Source organism: Pelobates fuscus, chromosome 12 (assembly GCF_036172605.1).
Source record: "Pelobates fuscus isolate aPelFus1 chromosome 12, aPelFus1.pri, whole genome shotgun sequence".
NCBI lineage: Eukaryota > Metazoa > Chordata > Amphibia > Anura > Pelobatidae > Pelobates > Pelobates fuscus.
Genome location: NC_086328.1, coordinates 110983923 through 111004779, shown reverse-complemented (window position 1 = coordinate 111004779; position 20857 = coordinate 110983923). Strand labels below are relative to the sequence as shown.

Below are 20857 nucleotides of genomic sequence, written 5' to 3'. Positions count from 1 at the left end.
ATATGTTTTCACTTTCTCCCTAGATCTTAAAGTTTATCAAAGATGTTTGTAAAACCTTTCCGTGACCCGACATGTGTATCTGGTCATTGACAATCAGCACATGTAATCGTCCTGTCAACTACTCATAGGTGATTTTTTTTATTTATTTTTTGTTAGAATTTTTTTTTTCTAAAAAAGGAAGAAAAAAGAAAGACTATTCAATGAAAAACAAAAACTATATAAATATGTAGGCTGACATTTATTACTAAATAAAATAGAATTTTCTTGGAAAAAGTACAATATGACAGATATAGACAGACTCGTTTGAAAATTAGAGAAAACATCGATATAATTACTTAACTTACTTTTAGATCTTTGTTCTACAGCTGTTTTTGTTTTTTTAAATTTTTTAAATAAAAAAATTAAAAAAATTGTCAGTAAGACTAGGATAAATAACTAAAATAAGAAAAGGTGAGAAAAAAGTTTGCTGAGAAATATAACATAAATGGGTCTAATGAGATTTGGAAATGCTAAGACTGTAAGCTGCAGACTACACAAAAAGAAGACCAAGACAAGTTGGCTACACGTGGAAAAAATTATTTTAAAATAATGGAGGATAAATTCAAAAGCTAATTCCTTCTCGTGGTAAAATTTTTTCTTTAAGCAAACTACTAATTAATATCACCAAAGAGTTACTTGATAGACATATCAATGCATACATACAGAAAATGGATGAACACGCTGTATACAATGCGTGCAGCATTAGCTGTAATATTACACCCTGTTATATCTATATACATCTGTATATGTACAATATCCTTGGAGCCTATATTGATGCACACACCTGTTACAGGTGGTGGGGCTGAAGATCTGCCAAATTTGTTATTCAGGAAAGTATTTGTCACTGTTGCTGTTACCCTTACACACAGGAAAAAGGATACCCACAAAGTGAGGGTCTAAAAGCCGTATTACTGGATCTTAGAGTGGCCAGATTTAATGATTTACAAGAGAAAATCAAAGTCAGAAATAGCCGAAAGTCAGGAATACAGAGATACAGATACACAAAAACAAGCCAGGTCAGGATGGATACTAGAAATACACAGGTCAATATACAAGCTGGGTCAGGATAATAGAAATACACAGGTCAATATACAAGCTGGGTCAGGATACTAGAAATACACAGGTCAATATACAAGCTGGGTCAGGATACCAGATATACACAGGTCATTATACAAGCTGGGTTAGGATACTATTATTATTATTATTATTATTATTATTGCCATTTATATAGTGCCAACAGATTCTGTAGCGCTTTACAATATTATAAGAGGGGGGATTTAACTATAAATAGGACACAGACACAGACACATACACACAGCCACGCATACATACACACAGACAGACATACACAAAGACACATACATAAATACACACAGACACATACATACAGACAGACATACACACAGACACAAACATACAGATAGACAGACAAATACACAAGACCAGGGCCGGTGCAAGTATTTTTATGTACATAGGCGAAGATGTATTTCCCCCCCCCCCCTCCCCCCTCCCCGAAAAATAACATCTTCACCTGTGTGCCTCTTAACCAGCCCCTCTCCCCGTCCATTATTAGTCCCCTCCCTTCCCTGTCCCTTAGTGTTCTGACAGTCACACACACTCAATGACAAACACACAGACTCACTGATCTGACACACACTCATTCATTGACACACACACGCTGATTGACACTCATTGACAGACACACTGATAGTCACACACAGACTCAATGACAAAGATACTCTCACTGATGTGACAGACACTCACAAACACCTACTGACAGACACACACATACACTGACACACTCATACACTCACATGCAACACTCATACAATCACTCACAGACACTCACAGACTCACTCACACACATACACTCACTCACACACTCACAGACACACATACACTCACTCACACACACACTCACAGACACACAGACAGTCACTCAGACACACATAAAGTCATACAGTCACTCACAGACACACATACACTCACACACACTCACAGACACATACACACTCACTCACTCACTCACACACACACGTGCACTCACACACAGTCACTCACACACACACACACACAGGTTAGAGCTCCCTCACTGCGTCTGATCTCAGCAATGCCGCCCGCCGCGCCGGGGGTCGAGATGGTGGCCTGGCAGGAGGGAGAGCTTCCCTCCTGCCGGTCACTGAAATCTTGCGCCCCCGGAGCCGGTGCGCCCTGTGCCGCCTTATGGACACGGTGGCCCTGCACAAGACACACATACATACAAAGACACATACACTCAGACAGTCAGATAGACAGACACACACATACAAACAGACACATACACACATACAGACAGACACACACACAGACAAATACATACAGACACATACACACACACACACATACACACAAATACACACACATATACAAAATGTTTAAGTCACCCTCCTGTTTCTTACATTTTAGGTGCAGGAGGGTTACTTTCCCTGGGGTCCAGTTGTGGCTCAGGTTGATGGGAGTCAGAGTTCCCACTCTGACTCCCTCTCCTTCCTCCCACCAGCTCTCTGATAGCTGGAGGAGTGATCGGGTCAGTTACTTCCTCCCAGCAGTGATCTCATCACAAGGGGCCCGGTCGCGCTGTTAAAGTGCCGCAGCACTGACCGGGCCCCCGGGAAATCCATACCCATCGGGTAGCCCTAACAGCATGGGCCACCCGATGGGCCCCTTCATGTGAAGCCCCGGCAGTTTTCCGCGCGGGCCGGGGCAGCAAAACATAGTGGCTGGTACCCAATTGCAGGGGTCCGCAGGGTGGCCGGGCCCCCTGGTGTGACAGGCCCAGTCACAGCTGCCACCCCTGCGACCCCTATATGTACGCCACTGGTAGAGGTTATGATGGGTTTTAAGGCACTTCTTGAAGACTATTCACAATTCACAATTGAAGACTAGGGTAGAGTCTGATGACGGTAGGCAGGCTATTCCATAGGAAGGGAGCTGCCAGCAAGAAGTCCTGCAAGCATTAGTTGGCCAAGCAGTGAACAGGAGAAGGCCCCAGGCAAAGTCGGTAAAGTAGCATACAAAGCTATCGGCTGTAATGTTAGTTTGAGGGGTGGCCACAGCAGGACGAAGAAGAGAGTTAAAGGTGTCAAAGAGATGCCTGGGATTGTGGGAGCATGAACTAATGAGAGAGAAAAAGTATGACTGTTTGGCGAGGGCAAGGGCTGCACTGTATGAACATAATATACATCTATAATGGAGAAAGTCTGACTGCGTACAGGACTTCCTCCAGGAGCATTCAGCACAATGGGAGCATCTTTGCAGGTAGCGCGTTGATTTAGTATGCCATGGTTGGGGGGGTATCCTCCTTGAGGTGCATATTTGGAGCAAGGCTGCAGTGTTCAAGGCAGAGGTGAGGGTCGGTTACATGTGGAGATGGCCAGTGAGGGACAGGAGAGGGAAGGAATGGATAGGAGTTGTGAATCAATATCAGCTGACAGCTGCTAAAGGTCAATATAATTAATGTTCCATCTGAGTTTGGGGGGGTAGGCTGAGGTTGTTGGGTGAGGGGGTATTCGAGAGCAAATAAAAAGAGGTGGTCTTCAGAGAGGGGAAATTGAGTGTTGGAGATATTAGACACTGTACATGCATAAGAGAAAATTACAGAGGGTAATGCCAGCTACATGGGTGGGAGAATTACCCCACTGCGATAGCCCAAGGGAGGAAGTAATTGAAAGTAGTTTAGAGGCTGCTGAGGTCAGGGGTGGGTTAATGGGAATATTGAAGTCCCCGAGAATAAGGGATGGTATGTTAGAGGAGAGGAAGTAGGGTAGCCAGGCAGCAAAGTGGTCAAGGAAGAGGAGAGGGGAACCAGGGGGCGATAAATAACGGCAATGTTAGCAGAGAAGGGCTTGAAAAGGTGAACTAGAAATATACAGGTCAATATACAAGCTGAGTCAGGATACCAGAAGTTAACAGAGTCAAAACTAAGCCAAGGTCAATAACAGGAAATCATAAGACAATCGTAGGAGCACTAAACGTGTTACTTAACAGAAACCACAATAGGGCAATGAGTAAGGGCCTGAATAGTCTTTAAATAGGTTAATGTGTGTTCTAATTGGTCCACGTCATCTCTGCTACTCCAAACAGCATTGGATCGCCTAGATGATGTGGTCCCTTTAAGGGCGTGACATTCTATTTTTTATTTTAAGGGGCTGTAGTTCGTCCTGCGAACCAGCAGAGGGAGTCGTTTGCAGGGCTATATGGAACATTCAGCCCGCATGGCCTGAGGACCGGAGCAATGCGGGTGTGCAGTCGATTCTGCCTGCATGGGTGCCAGGTACAGGTAAGTCTGTGACAGCATTACAATGAAAATCTCATGCACATCTGATAAAGGGTATTTGGGGCTTTCTATCACCTGGCGATAGTATTTATGTTCCTTTGGTGTTTTTAAAAAGTATGTCAAAATATTAACAAAGTCTTGGGAGTTGACGAATCACCCTTTATTTTTGATACTGGCAGCAACATCCTATCGCTGTTGGCATTGTACGAGTTGTCCTTAGGCTTCAGTCAAGTTACCTTCTAAAACTTCTGTAATCCTCATCTCTAGTTTGTGACATGACTGTATACAAAACCAATACGTGTAAAGAAAGGATTTTGTTGTAACACATACACCTGGGTGAGATCTTGTATCTCCAGGTCAGTGTTCCAAAAATAGAACCTGGTACGGTGTGACATGCACACTGCATATATTATCATAACTTTTTCCATTACAATTCCATTTATACAGAACACATTGTATACATAAATAATATTATATATTCAAAATACCACGAGCAAGGACCTCTCGGTTACGATTAGGTACAATGTAAGGACACATCTTCTAGTACAATGGAAAATCCGACTTAAAAACAAGGTCATGTATTGGACTTTGCCACATCCCAGTTTCTCTTCTTCCCTAGCTGCCTGTCTACCCAAGGGAGGAGGAGGGGGGGTCATTATGAGAAAAGTGAAACATCATCTGGGTACTGGCATGTGAGGCCTAATGACATCCCAGCCTGAGTTACACAAGAGAGATCTGTACTGATGACTGTGTAAAACTGGCAAACCCCCAATATTAATACGAAGGACACATAATATCACACAGAGGATCTCTGACGAACCTCTTCTTATCGCAGTAATCCTTTTCTTTGAATAAAACTCGACTTTAAAAGAGGCAGACTGGATTTCTATAAACAGAGTGTGTTTGACACACAATCCGAAATGGTTGATTAAACAGCTGCTGCGCTGTTGTCTTTTTATGTGTTTTTGTTAAACTCACTTTTAATGCCAAGTTTATAGAGGAGATCAGTTTTGGTTAACCTTTTGGCACTCCAGCTGTTGTGGACTCTGACCCTCATGAAGATCAGCCAGCCTAAAGATAAATCACAGCAATAATCGCTTACGGTAGAGGGGTTGTTTTGTTTTTATCCTTATCCTGTCTTTTTAAAAATGGCTGATGAGTAAGCCATAACAATTTTCTTATAGGATAGAGGTTTCTTATGTTCTTTTTTTTATTCTTCCTTTTTGGGAATTTTCAAAAACAGAATAATAATGTAGGATAGTAAACATTACAAGATAAAAATAAAAAAAGATTTATCAGTTTATAGGAGCTGTCGCATTCTGAGCCTTTATGTCGTGATTTCAAAGCCTCGGGGTAAATACCATAGATTATTCTTACTATGCTCTGTGTGTGTTAACATGTTACAATAATTATTAATTATAAAGTATCAATATTTTCTGCAGCATTTAAAGCTAGAATTTAAGGAACACACCAAGCAGCACCATAACAACTTTATCTCAATTAAGTTGCTATGGTGCCCGGGGGACTTGACTGTTTATTTCTAATGCATTTTTGTCATTCAGAGGCCATTGGTTGCTCTCAGATTATTACTGGACTGGAGGAGGAAACACATGGACCTGGAGGGTGAGTGCTGTCTATAGCACTTTTGGATTGAACTGCTCATAAATGGTTTAACCCATCAAGGTAAAGCAGGGCCGAGGACCTCCAGCCACCATAACAACGTCATTGAGATGAAGTTGTTATGCCGCTAGATTTTCCTTTGAGCTGATCCAAAGAAAATTACAATGGTATTAGATAACCCACTCTCATTTTCAATCAGGGATTTCTGCTATTTCAGCTGTATACTGTGAATCATATAACTAATAGCCAGTAGGTGATAGTCTGTGCCTCATAGATCTGCTTGGCTCATTCCCTGGTAGAATGCATCCAGGATATTTTCAGGATAAGGCTTGAGGGCTTGTCACTTGGGCCATAAATATCTCCAATCTTCTTCTTGTGAAATCAGTAAGAGGTGGCCCAACACACAGGGGCATGGGGTGCATTGTCTGGGACAGAGACACTTACAGAGTAGACTGTGTGCTACTATGTGTATAAGAGCAAGTCTGGCAAAGGCGTATACATGAGTCACTAGTCCCCGTGTACCCCTACCCAAATTCTCATTACTATACAATAATTTCTCTAATAGCCATATAAATCTTAGAATGCCTGTTTGCTAACGAGCTGATTCAGGTGTAGGAAGCATTTATAACAGGTGACAAGATCGGACCCCCAGCTGTGGCTAAAATTTACACAAATCTATCTGATCAACAGTATTTGTGACAACGGGCATATAGGTATCGAAATAGACATGTGGAGTATGAAATAATCTACAGATAGACAGACAGATATATGTGATGATGTCATAAATGTTCTTAATCTTTAAAAGGTTAACAAGGACAGAATTATCCCGTTCATCTCTAACCAATGTCACTAGGACGGTATTCACACTGTCACTGGAAATACCATTGGGCTTTATTTTTTTTTTTTAAGTGCGTCATTGACTAGCAAACTTGTGACACTAGTGGGACCTTTCTGGAACCCATTATTCTCTAACCAACATTTACCCTCCCACCCCCAACCTTCCAAACTTTTCTGATCTAACATACACGGTATTTACAACAGTCAGCAGGAAACTCAATATGTCTTTCCTTTGCACTCTGTAACTGGTATAACTTTTCCATTAACTTAAATAAATGCTGGCGTATTTTTAGAACATGTAATTACCCTGCATCAGCAGCCTGAACCCTCCGAAGGCAAGCCTGAGAAACATTCAATTCCGGGGCTTATAACATTCTGAAATGCAATCCTTGACTGAGTGATTAATGAAATGTCTCACAATCATTTCTGGCCCAATTCTACATGCTGAGCTCATAAAATGTATTTATTTTTATTGCTGTTTTTCTGTTGTTGCCTACAAAGCTAAGAGAAGATTTGCTGTTGCTGGTTTCTACAGACAGCATGGATATCTTGAAAAAGTACAATAGGGCTTATTCATTAAAGGGACACTTTCGGCACCCAGACCGCTCAGGTGGTCTGGTTGTAGTGTGCCAGGTCCCTTTAACCCTGCAATAGTAATTATGCAATTTTTGATAAACTGCAATAATTACATTGCAGTGTTAACTCCACCGCTAGTTGGACTTCCAGGTTGTTAGGCAGCTTTTGGTCGCCTAACTGACACTGGACATCCTCACGCTCACGCTCTGCATGAGTACATCCAGCATCACCCATAACCCCGTAGGAAAGCATTATACAATGCTTTCCTATGGGGGAAGTCCTAACGTGATTGTGGCGCTTGCCGTGCATGCGCATTAGGTCCCACCCACTGGGTTATGATGGGAGAGGGGAATCTCTGGTAAGTGAATCAGGTAAGTGATTCCAGACCCTCCTGCACAAAAGGGGGGAGAATAACTTTGTTTTCCTGGCACAATAGTTTCTCTGACAAAGCAAGGGCAAAATTTAGGCTATACTAAACAAATTGGGAAAAAATCTCCAAAATAACAATTTTGCTGCTTTGCTCTTTTTGCTTAAAATGTTCACGTCTATCGGAGTTCTCCATAAATTGCAGATCAATGAATAGGCTACCATGTATGTAGATAGTGCTTAGTGCAAACACTTTACATGGATATTCTAACTCTGACAACAAACCTCCCAAGTGTCCCTATTTAGGAGAGACAGTCCTTATTTTGGACCCTAACCCACCTATCCCTCTTTTCTATGAGCTCCGTAATGTTGGCGTGTCTGAGTATATAACAGAGCTCCACAGCAATAATACTCCCAGTAATGTGTCTTTAAACTACAATATATGTGTTTAGAAATCAGTCTGTGTGAATAAGATGTGTTGTACGTGTTTTATATTGCATTTATGTTGTATAAATTGTTATTAGTAAGTCAACTAAAGTTTCTCAGAACATCCAGCCCCTGGCGCCACCCCAAATCACACCTCTAAAACTAAAGTGTCCCTCTTTGCGAATATGCAATGTTAGGAGGTATGTGACAATAAGATCTACATCTTTAAAAGCACAAAGTCTAGCACTACATTGTGTTTACTTTGTAGATCACCAGATATGTACATTAAAGGTCCCGTTAACATACAGCATTCGATGTGGTGCAAGTCCATGATTAAAGTGCTTGGCCGAGAGACGTTGGGGATTTGCCAATGACAAAATCTGTCATTTTTGCAAGATCGGAGTGTGCCATGTAACAGCTGCACCAGTCTGGCCTCACGATCCTTTAAAAAAACACAATGGCATCCTTAACACTATCCTTGATGGCTGGAATAAGAGAACAGCTGGGAGCTTGTATCATAGAGAACTGTGTTTTATTCAGGTTAACAGACGCACTGCTGTCTTATCGTCTTAACAGTTTGTTAACCAAACGTGCTAATGGTTCAAACAGATCACGCTAAGTCTATTATATGTACATGTCTTGGAATGTCTGACATACTCTGCATGGAATGCAAAGGAAATTAGAAAGAAGTGACATTAAAATGTATCTGTTTTTTTTATCTTAATTCATCATCTAAAATATACCTACACACATTGTAACGCCCACATACAGTCATAATGTTCATACTGAGCTCAGAAAATCTATATGTGAATTCTTAGTATGTCATGGCTACTTTTAGAATCATGTAGTTTAACATAAGTGTGTATATCTACTAAATTATTTGGGTGTTTGAATGTATTATTTTACTGTCCGGCTAAATGGGAAAGACTCACTATTTGTACTATGATGGTCATCAAGCCTTTAGTGAGAAATGGCTGGGAAGTATAAAAAAAGATAAGTCAAAGGAGGTGAACATTTAGGGGGTTTAATTATGAATGTCCACAGGGGCACCAAAACAATGCAGCACCGAGGTGTCACTGAACCTTGGTTCACCCATGCATACGTCATCCCTGAAGAGCAGTCTATGCACAAATTAAGATAAATGAAGACTTCTTCCAACCTAGTCAAAAGATATCATAATACAAAGTATTGACTTGTGGAAGTGAGGCATGGTCTCGCTCATCACAATATAATATCTGTTCGGAATCACTTATAGACATCAAAGTTCTGCTCTTGTACATGTGCGAACGTACAGCACTGACGAGGGCTCCTGGTGGATGAGGCACCAAGAGCTAAAAATTGAACGTGGCAGTGCCTGCAGGGGACAGTACAGGTGAGTACAACTTAACATTGCCGCATCCCTGGGCCACCACACTTTGCAATATAGGCAAATACCACAGAAGATGACAGAGCCTCTTTAAGCATCTTGCTTTTCAATTAGATGGTAAAAATAGTTTTCTATTAAAAAAATAATCTATATATATATCAGTAGCAAAGGTGTTTACTCTAGGGATGCAGAGAATGTAAGTAAACATTATAATGAGATGTTTCACTGTGCTAGTAACACTTTACTCCGCAATTTAAAACAGATTTTGTTTTGACTTGTCAAGCAACACAAAACAAAATCTAGAGAATAAACTCCCACTCACGTTCTGTCCTTTCTTCTTCTCCTTCACGATTCCATTCAGTCTCTCGTCATAGAGCAAATGCACTTTAAAAGTCCACCCTTTTTCTATCCTTACTGCATTGGAGCCCCAAAGGCTCAAGAGTAACAGAGTTGCATCCCAGAAGCCAAAAAGGTGCAGGGAGAAAACCTCTCTGTACACACTAATATGGTGAGATTTTATTTATTTATGTGTACAAGGAAAAAGGTGGTTTGCGCACACAATGGTATATAGTAGTTTATGGTTTTATATCTGGAAAGTACAAGTGTAAAAAAAACATCATAGAACAATATGAATATACACAATTTAAAATGAGAGATAACTTGGAACAAAGTGCAATGAAACTGTGCTTTAGTTTTATTCAAATAAAGAGTTACTATTTACGTCATGCTTGGTTCCTGTATTACCATCCAGAGGAACATTGTTACTTTCTGGAGGACCTGCATCTTTTCCAGTATCCACATCGGATGTATGAATATGCCATCATAGTTTAGAGCCGACTTATATGGCTCTCCATATTGTGAGTGTTCCAAGTTATCTCTCATTTTAAAGTCTGTATATACATATTGTCCTATGATGTTTTTTTACACTTGTACTTTCCAGATATAAAACCAGAAACTACTATATACCATTGTGTGCTGCAGCTTGGCTGGGGTCTTACCGTCCCTTTCCACCCTGGACCAACACCTAGATCCAACTCCCAGTGGGAAGACCTCTCCTCCAAGAGATTATAGCAGGTATAGTAATCCAAAGAGCAGTATAGCAATCCCACCCATACATGAGCCAAGGCTTAATGCTGGGAAGCAGTCTGTTTAATTGCAGCAAAGTTACAGAATTTATACAAGTTCCAAACTCCTCCCCTGTGCCTGAGAGATATTTGAGTCAGGAACTGTACAAACTCAAATATCTCCACATACAGAAAAATATATAATATACAAACACCCCAAAAGTACCCCTAAACCACATAAAAACCCCACAAAAGTCACATCCCCTGATAGCCCCGACTTGGGTGACCAACATATCCATAAATCACCCAGATCGGTTCAGGTTTTTCATGGAAGTCGGTCAAGTTCAGCAGTTTAAAAATGAACAAAGTACCGAACGTAGTCAATAGTCATACCATGGAGCTTGTTCCCCTCATCCAGATGAACAATTCCACTGGACAGTGCCCTTCCAGGTGGTGTAAGAAATGAACACAGGCGATGATGGAAGTTTAGTGGTGTTTGGGAGTTTCAGTGTCCGATTTGAGTTCCATGAGCTCGATACCCAAACACCACTGCCTGTGTTTGTGGGAACAAGATGGCCGCCACCTCGTGGTCATTCATACGAACTGCGGCCACCCAGGCAAACAATTAGAACACTGAGGTTAGAATCGTTAAGAGGTGATGATAGGGCTTAACAAGCTCCCGGGTGGTCATGGTTCCCGAGCAGCATAGAAGAATGGTACGAACCAAGTCTGTTCATATGGCTTTTACAGGGTCCATAGTCCTGGGGCAAGAGACTGGCAAGCAGGCTTCTCCAGGAGCCCATGGTGAGGTTACTTTCGCCACATTCTTATATAAGGCATTTACAATAGAATTGTGAATTAGGGTTCAATCAAATTGCAATTTGTCCAAATTGGGGGCGATCAGCAATTCAGCTGAAATCCCGAACTCCGAAATGCTATATCGACAAATCGTGAAAACTGAATGGACACAGATCAAGTGAGAATAAGTGACCAATAGAGGGGAAAAATTCTTATATTATATGTATAATTTTGGTCACTTCTTTGCACTTGGTAAATTAACCAAATTAGGGTACTGCAAAATATATGCACAATACTTATATTTTAAGGACACTGCAAAATGTTTGCACGATATTGGTTCATCCGAATCGATTTGCCTGATTGCGTGGACGAAATTCATCAGAACCGAAACGTCACATGGACAAAACCCAAATCACCTGAAACAAAATCGTTTGGACCAACCAATTTTTTTTCACCAAGTCTAATTAAAAAAAAACACTTCCATAGCAGTAGGAAAAAATTAGACTAGAATATTTCAGTAAAAGAAATAGCATTTCAGACAAGAGTGCCATGAAGAAACTAGGTATAAGAATTAAATTATAGAGGATTGACTCAATAACTCTCAGACAGTAGAGTTTGCTCCAATTTACTTTGAGCAGGTGCAAATTATTTTGCGTTCAAAGCAACATGTACCTGCATGAAGCAGCATCAATCACAGTTTTCCTCCACATCAATTTCCTATTTTATTTTAAAAAAATATAGGATTTATCAACAAATGTTAAAATTTGCAAAAGCACGTCACACAAATAAAAATACATAAAATTATGAGTTTTAAAAAAATTAAGTTTACCTGCAAGTTTGAAGAGAGAAGAAAGTCTGAATGCCGCAGAGTGGTGATATCTTGTCAGATAAATATTTGAAAATGAAATGCGTAGAAAGTACCCCGGCTTGGCGAAACATTCAAAGGCGCTGTACCCAGAAATCCAAGAATTTTTGTGAACGATGAACGTGGAACTATTGTGAAACTCCTCATTTTTTTGCCATTTAGATATTAAAAAGCTACCATTTTTGCCTAAATGCAGGAAATAGTTAGGACGTTCTGTCAGTTCCAGGGACACCAAGTTTCTGTCTGGGGAAAAAGGGAAAAATATCAGATAATGACACATTCAACAAATGGGATTAAGGTAGTTTTGTAACTGTGACAATTTCACTAGACTGTACAGAATTGCTGTCAGCTTTGTTGTTATGGAGCTCTGTGATACACTCTTAAGCAGTGTACATTACTGTGAGTTTCATTGATTTAGAGCTCTGTGAGCCACACAGCATACCCTGCTATAAGTTTTATTGCTGTGGAGTTCTGTGATATATTAATACACAATTCACATTACTGTGAGTTATATTGATGTGTAACTCTGTGATACACACATACACAGTACACATATTTAGTGATACACTCATACACAGGGTTTAACTGTGTGTTTAATTAACTGTGGATCTCTTTTATAGCGTTGGGGGTACTTTTAACGCAGTGCTCTGTGATACACCCATGTACACTGCACATTACTGTGAGTTTTATTGCCACGAAGCTCGGTGATACATTCACACATAGAGAGTATAACTGTGTGTTTTACTTCTGTAGTACTCTGTGTTATACACATACACAGTACACATTACTTTGAGGTTTATTACAGAGGAATTCAGTGACACAATCATACACAGAGATTTAGTGTGTGTTTAATTAACTATGGAGCTGTTTTATAGTCTTGTACACCCTTCACACAAGGGACACTATAGCCACCCAGACCACTTCAGCTCATTGAAGTCATCTGGGTGCATGGTCCCAGGTCCCTTAACCCTGCAAAGGTAATTTTGTTTTTTTTCAATTATTATTGCAAAGGTTTATTAAAACCTGCAATAATTACTACTGAGGGTTAACTCCACCTCTAGTGGCTGTCGGGTCGTTATGCGACTTTTGGTCACCTAACTGAAGCTGGACGTCCTCATGCTATGCATTATACATGCTTTACTATGAGTGAAATACTAATGCGAGCGCGGCCATTGCCACACATGCGCAGTAGGTCTCCCCAGCCTGTTGACGTTGGTGGGGGAGAAACGGAGGCAGAACCCGAACCAGTGACGAGGGACATCAACCCTGGAACAAGGTAAATGACAGAAGGAGCTTTTAGCCCCTTCAGTTCCACAGTGGGGTGAGGGGAGCGCGACGGAAGGGGGCACTATAAAGAGCTATAGTGCCAGGAATTTTTTTTTTCCTGGCACTATAGTTTCCCTTTAATGTGGGTTCAGTTTCCTCAGTGCTCTGTAAAACAGTTATGCTCATTGCACGTTTCTATGATGATTATAATTGGTATGACGTTCTGTGATACATTCACATATAGAGAGCATTACTGTGTGTTATACTGCTGTGGAGCTCTGTGATACATTCATACATTTAGAACATTACTGAGAGTTTTACTGTTATGGAGCTCTGTGACAAAATAATTTGTCTTGTTAGAATAATGTCCATCGGGAGTGGATAAATGGTGTGGATTTTAGAGCAGGCTCTCTGTTTGCATTCGGGGCAGTCGTTTAGCAAGTTTTCTCACGTTTTTCATTATAATCCATATAATTTAACGTCTTCTCTGTTGCAATCAGGTAGGACTGACACTTTTAATGGGAGAATAATAGCAGGAGAGCTTCTGTTACATAGTTACAAAGTAATCTAGGCCGAAAAAAAATAGACTAAAGTCCATCGAGTTCAACCTTTAAAACACGTCTTTTTATGTTGTTGATCCAAAAGAACGTCTGTTGCACCATTGATGATGCCGGAGAATGTTTGAAAACAGGAGCGAGATGAACCACACTCTCACTCCATCAAACAATATCAATATAATAATTACTATGCTAGCAAGCCTCTCACTCTATTTTGGTTATACTGTGTCCTAAAAATGTATCCAGAACAATGTATTTCAATGTATTTTCTTACGGCAGAAGTTTGCTGTTATTTTTACATTTTTTTAAAGTGTACACATTTGCTGAAATTTACACCCTTTGGCCATTCTTTTGAAATTCTCTCTTATTACATTGCATTCTAACATCTCTGAGCTACACAAACAGTTAAAATATTCAGAGTTGGCTCTGCACTGTCTATTCGCGAAGAGTAATCTTACCATGTGCTTTGGGTTTATAGAGCCCCGGAGTCAGCATGAAGCTAACTGTATCTCCTGGAATTAGATAGTCTGCCCTCACTGGAAAAACACGGCCATCCGAAATCCGGGCTGCCAACGCAAGGCTCCGATCCAAGTAACTGACCAGTTTATATGGCCCCTTCCCTAAAACTGTAAATAAATCAGGATCATTCAGCATTTAAAAGATAGATAGATAGATAGATAGATAGAAGAGTAAGGCTGTGAACACAAAAAAAGGCGAGTCAGGTGTACCAGATGCTCTGCAACTAGCACCTCTGGTCACGGGACGGCTTTACAACAAGATATTAGGCTCCTACTGTAGTCACCCAGAAATAACTGTTAAAGTTGACATAGGGAAATGTAAGGTATGTTGTTGAGATGAGTTGGACAAATACTCCTCATCTCCTTCCTGACCTCCTAGCACACAACTATTACATTTGAATTATATGCAAACAAAGACCCCCAGTGATTCTGTGATCCTATAAGAGGCCTCAGTACACCTCCCACTCATTTATACTGACTGACTGTCACAGACCTCACCCACCACATGCCCTCCACTTATTTACACACTGTTACAGACCCCAACCTAGGTTACATGGCACATCCCTCTCACATAACTCCAAATGAACCAAAAACTAATTTACAGGCTCCTAGTCACATAACTAGTAATTCCGTCATATGTCACACATGCATATGCTGTCACTTACAAAAAAAGGGACAGGAATGTGGTGGCTATGGCACTAAATTTTTTTGAGGACTTCACTCCCATAATGCAGTGCCAGCACTTAGGCTAGTTGAGCAGCATTATGAAACATATAGTCCACAAACATCAGCAAGGACACGATGAAAAAAAAAATTACAAAATAGCCGCTGTCTGTGTATTCAATTTGATTGGCGTTTTTACTGATTTAGCCCAATTAGAAACATGACTTCTCTAGATGTTAGTAAATATTAATTTCCATGGTGTTTAGTCGACCTTTAGCGAGAAATATGAGGAGACAGAAAATAGTGAGTGGAGAGGGGGAGCAAGAGCCACAACCAAAGTAGGCACCCCAAAATATCCTGCACCCAAGATTCCCTGCACCCTTGCCTCACCCCTGAATACAGAAAGTGAGTTTATTTTTCATCATTAAACCTGGGATTGAGAAGAAATTTCAAGTGAATTACGAATAAATGTTCACCGGAAACACTTAAACTGTAAAAATGGCTGAACTAGGAGACATTTCTAATTCCATAATTTTGACCCAATTCCTCACAGTGTAGAAGCTGAAATGTGCAATTCTCTTGTCACTTGTCCATATACACCAGGGTATACAGAGTTAGCAGTACGAATTTGTTTTCTTGTAAAAATATAGATCAACATTATCCTTAATGTTATTATAAATTAAACTCACAAGCAGGCCAGATGCTTGCACTGATGAATATGAACCTTTACTGCCCCCCTGAGGCATCTTTAAGAAATACATGTAAACACAGATGAATAATTTAATAACCAAAATGTTAATGGAATGGAAAGAGAGTTTTGGTATCTATTCTTACTGTTATTGTATCAATATTATAGGACATATTATTATTATTATTATATTATTTATAGAGCGCCGTTAAATTCCGCAGCGCTTTACAATGGGTGGACGAACAGATATGTAGTTGTAACCAGACAAGTTGGACACACAGGAACAGAGGGGTTGAGGGCCCTGCTCAATGAACTTACATGCTAGAGGGAGTGGGGTAAAATGACACAAAAAGGTAAGGATAGTATTAGACTAGTGAGAGTTGCAGAAGAGGAATCAGTTGGGAGCTATTAACAGTTTAATTGATACACTTTTATGAAGATAATCGTTTACAGGGGCAGGCTGGGCCGGGGGGCAGGGAGGCAATTGCCCCCCAGGCCGCCCAAAATTATTTTAGGACCGGCCGCGGCGGGCCGGCCCTTTAAATGCGCTCAGACGGCTGCAGCTACTTTTCCCTCCCCTCCCCTGTAGGTGGCCGAGCTGCACTCCGGTCCGCGGTCCCGGCCGGAGTGATGGGAAGGTGCACACTGAGTGTGCACCTTCCTGTCAGTCCGGCCGGGTAAGGAAACAGAAACTCCTGTTCCGCGCGGAACAGGAGTTTCTGTTTCCTGTACCCGGCCGGACTGACAGGAAGGTGCACACTGAGCACCTTCCTATCACTCCGGCCGGGACCGCGGACCGGAGTGCAGCTCGGCCACCTACAGGGGAGGGGGTAAGAAGGGGGGGAGAGAGAGAGTAAAAAAAGGGGGGGGGGAGAGAGTAAAAAAAAGGGGGGGGGAGAGAGAGTAAAAAAAGGGGGGGAGAGAGAGTAAAAAAAGGGGGGGGAGAGAGAGAGTAAAAAGAGGGGAGGGGGGAGAGTAAAAAGAGGGGAGAGGGGAGAGTAAAAAGAGGGGAGGGGGGAGAGTAAAAAGAGGGGAGGGGGGAGAGTAAAAAGAGGGGAGGGGGGAGAGTAAGAAGAGGGGGGAGAGTAAGAAGAGGGGAGGGGGGGCAGTAAGAAGAGGGGAGGGGGGGGAGTAAGAAGAGGGGAGGGGGGGAGAGTAAGAAGAGGGGAGGGGGGACAGTAAGAAGAGGGGAGGGGGGGAGAGTAAGAAGAGGGGGGGGAGAGTAAGAAGAGGGGAGGGGGGAGAGTAAGAGGAGGGGGGAGTAAGAGGGGAGGGGGGAGTAAGAAGAGGGAAGAGAGGGAGTAAGAAGAGGGAAGAGAGGGAGTAAGAAGAGGGGAGGGGGATAATAAGAGGGGGGAGTAAGAAGAAGGGGGAAGTAAGAAGGAGGGGAGATAAGAAAAAGAGGGGGGTAAGAAGAAGAAGGGGGGAGTAAGAACAAGAGTGGGGAGTAATTAGAAGAAGGGGGTAAGAAGAAGAGGGGGGAGTAAGAAGAAGAGGGGGGGAGTAATAAGAAGAGGGGGGAGTAAGAAGAAGAAGGGGGTAAGAAGAAGGGGGTAAGAAGAAGGGGGGTAAGAAGAAGGAAGGGGTAAGAAGAAGAAGAGGGGGTAAGAAGAAGTAGGAGGGTTAAGAAGAAGAAGGGGGTAAGAAGAAGGGGGGAGTAATAAGAAGAACAAGGGGGGGAGTAAGAAGAACACAGGGAGGAGGGGGTAAGAAGAACACAGGGGGGGTGAGAACACACAGAGGGAGGAGTGAGAAGAACACAGGGAGGGTGGAGGGGGGATGAGAAGAGCACAGGGAGGGTGGGTGAGTGTGAGAAGAGACCGCTAGGGGAGGGTGGGGGAGAGGAGAGACCACTAAGGGTCAGGGGAGAGCTCTAAGGGACAGAAGGGACAGCTCTATAGGACAGGGGGCAAGACAGGGAGCTCTTTAACACTACGCGCACACACACACACACACACACACACAATGCATCCCTATACATACACAGAAACACACAATGCACCCCTATACATACACAGAAACACACAATACATCCCTATACATACACAGAAACAGAACATGCTTCCCTTACACACAGAGAAACACACAATACATCCATTACACACACACACAATGCAACCCTTACACACAAAGACAATGCATCATTTGCACACATACACATACACATACAATGCAAATCCTTACACACACATGCAAACACACACACTGTTTTTCTTACATACACACAGAAACACAATGCATCTCTTACACTCAATGCACACACATACAGACACACACCTTGCATCCCTTATGCATACAAACACAGATTCACACAATGCATCCCTCACACACAACCAGAAACACATAATACATCCCTTATACACACAAACACACTGCATCACCTGCACAAACTGGTATCCCTATACACTACATACCATAAGCACACATATGAGATAACACATAAGACATCCCCTACACACTCCACTCCCTGTGAGCGAGCTCATGGGTGGGTGGAACAAATAAGTGGACTTATGAGTGGGCCTTATGGGCATACTCACCGTCAGGCACTGGGGCCCAGACCTTGAGCTGTGTAAGAGGCCCCCAAAAAATGGAGCTGCTTCCAATTCTCCCAGAACGTTGAATTTTGTGACCACAGTTGCAAACAGCCTCCAGAGGTCCTGTTCTACACCAGACCAGTGGAGCCAAACTGCAGCCCATCATCATCCTCATCTAATTGTAAGTAGGCAATCTAGTATATTATTAGTGACACTAATCTATAATTTACCTCACATTAAAGGGACACTATAGCTTAATGAAGTGGTTCTGGTGTCTATAGCTGGTCCCTGCAGGCTTTTTAATGTAAACACACACTGTGTGCAGCACTGGCGTTAGTTCATATGGCAGATCATATGGGTGGGGCATTGTGATGTAACATGGGGGGGGGGGCAAATTAATATTTTGTCTAGGGCGGCAAAAATCTTGCACCTCTGATCCTGGGCAGGTGCACCAGTCTACTGGTGACCCACAGGAGGGGAGTGCACTGATTGCACTGCACTCTCCTCCTGCCCAGACCCGTCTTGACCGCAGTGCAAGTGCCCTCTGCCCCTAATTTACAGTGGCTCACACTCACAACAAGCAGTGCCTAGAGCCCTTTGCAGAGACGGAAACAAAGAGGTTCTGCGGCAGCTGGCCGTCCTGCAAGCATTACATTAAACAGCTGTTCCCCATGCAGCCACAGATGGCGTTGTGCTGGGAGACTGTGATTACTCTTCACTTCCTCCCAGCCTACAGAGCAGCGCATGGGGGAGAGAGGAGGAGGCATGATTTAATCTTGAATAAATCCTCTAAGCCAACCTTTATAAATTTGGGGGGATCAGCTCTGTTTCCACAGTTTATTGGTGTTTGCTCTCATCTCTGTATTAATATTGAGGGATGTCTAAGTAGTAACATCAGTGTGTGTCAGCAGGGCCAGCCGTTAGGGTGGGCAAGCTGAGCGGTCACGCAGGGTGCCATGACAACAGAGGCGCCCGGCGGCCAACACAGCTCACAAGTTGGGTACACCAGCATATTTAATTTAAACGATTCGCTGGTGGTCCACTGGTGCGCACCAGCAGTAGGTGCAGTCAGATCATATCCTCTCCCTCGTGGTTCCGGCGCTCAGTTAGTGAGTCGGAGCACAGGCTCAGAGATTCTCAGCCTGTGCTCTGACAACATTGAAAGTCAGAGCCGTGAAGGAGCGGGTATGGCAAAGAGCTACTGATTAGCATAACATCAATATCCGTTATAAAACCAGGAAAAGGTGGGCACGGATGGTGAACTGATTTGGTGGCGCAATGGGCCACTTGACTGGTTTTGCCCCCCAGGCCTAAGGCTGCCAGCCCTCCCCTGATCGTTTAGATAACAAAATGTTCACAGGTGATCGGAATTTATTAATAAAGCTTAAAATAATGTATTTTGACAGTTTTTGCACATAAATATAATTATTAGTAAGAATTGTAAAAATGTTAAAATGTTTAATTTTTAAAATAATTTTTTTTTCTCATTATACATACATGTGAGTGTATGTGTTGGACTATAGACGGAGCTGAACGTGTCTAACTTGTGAGCCCGAGGTTTGAATAAATGCTACAACTTCAGGGTTATTCAATAAATTGAGAACTGTGAGGAATTGAAAGTGAATTTCAAACTTGAAGGGAGACTCCAGACCCCTAAATCACTTTAGCTTTCTGATGTGAGTGTTTTTTTATTTTTTTTTATTTTACAAAACGTGCAGATTGTAATAGACATTTGCACTTTTATATATTAATGGAACACTTTATTGCTCAAATACAAAAACAAGAAAAATCACATATCATGTATGTATTTATTTATACTTTTTTTATTGATGTTTACAAAAAACAGTTGCAAAAGCTGCAAATCTCTTGTCTGCAAGCTCTCCCCTTCTAACCCAGACCAGATTTTCTGATTCGCAGCTAACGGGTGTACCAAGGTTAATAGATTTTTATTGAAAACTGCATTTTTTGTAAAATAATGAAAGAGGACGCACACTTCACACATAAAGCACTTCAGCAAGCTAAAGGGTCTGGAGTGTCCCTTTAATAAAAAGTTAGAAATGTTAAATGGAGTTCAGAATGTATAATGTTAAATTGGATACTTATAACTGAAACTTTCACCTTGTTGGACTCCCTGACTGTCAATCAGATAACTTGTCCTGTTACTTCCTGGTTTCGTTAGCTCAGTGGAGCTAAACTCAAGAGGCAGCAATTGGCCAGAGCACCGGTTTTACAAAGACTACTCATTAAGTTGCATTGGGAAGTCTATGATTGGACAGTCACAGAAAGTCTGGGTGGAATTAGTAGGGGAGGGTTTACGAAGTCTGGAGACAAGAAAACTCCAGCTTTAGCAAGCTGCTTT

General features: G+C 42.0%; 1 protein-coding gene across 1 annotated transcript in view; it reads right to left on the bottom strand.

Annotated features, from left to right (window-relative positions):
- Positions 1–20857, bottom strand: part of OTOG (otogelin) — a 211484-nt gene that overhangs the window by 83787 nt on the left and 106840 nt on the right. The window contains exons 30-31 of the mRNA XM_063437518.1: positions 14554–14721; positions 12237–12515 (exon numbers count right to left, since the gene is read on the bottom strand). Of these exons, the coding sequence (XP_063293588.1) occupies positions 12237–12515; positions 14554–14721 (447 nt within the window). The remainder of the gene's footprint in view (positions 1–12236; positions 12516–14553; positions 14722–20857) is intronic.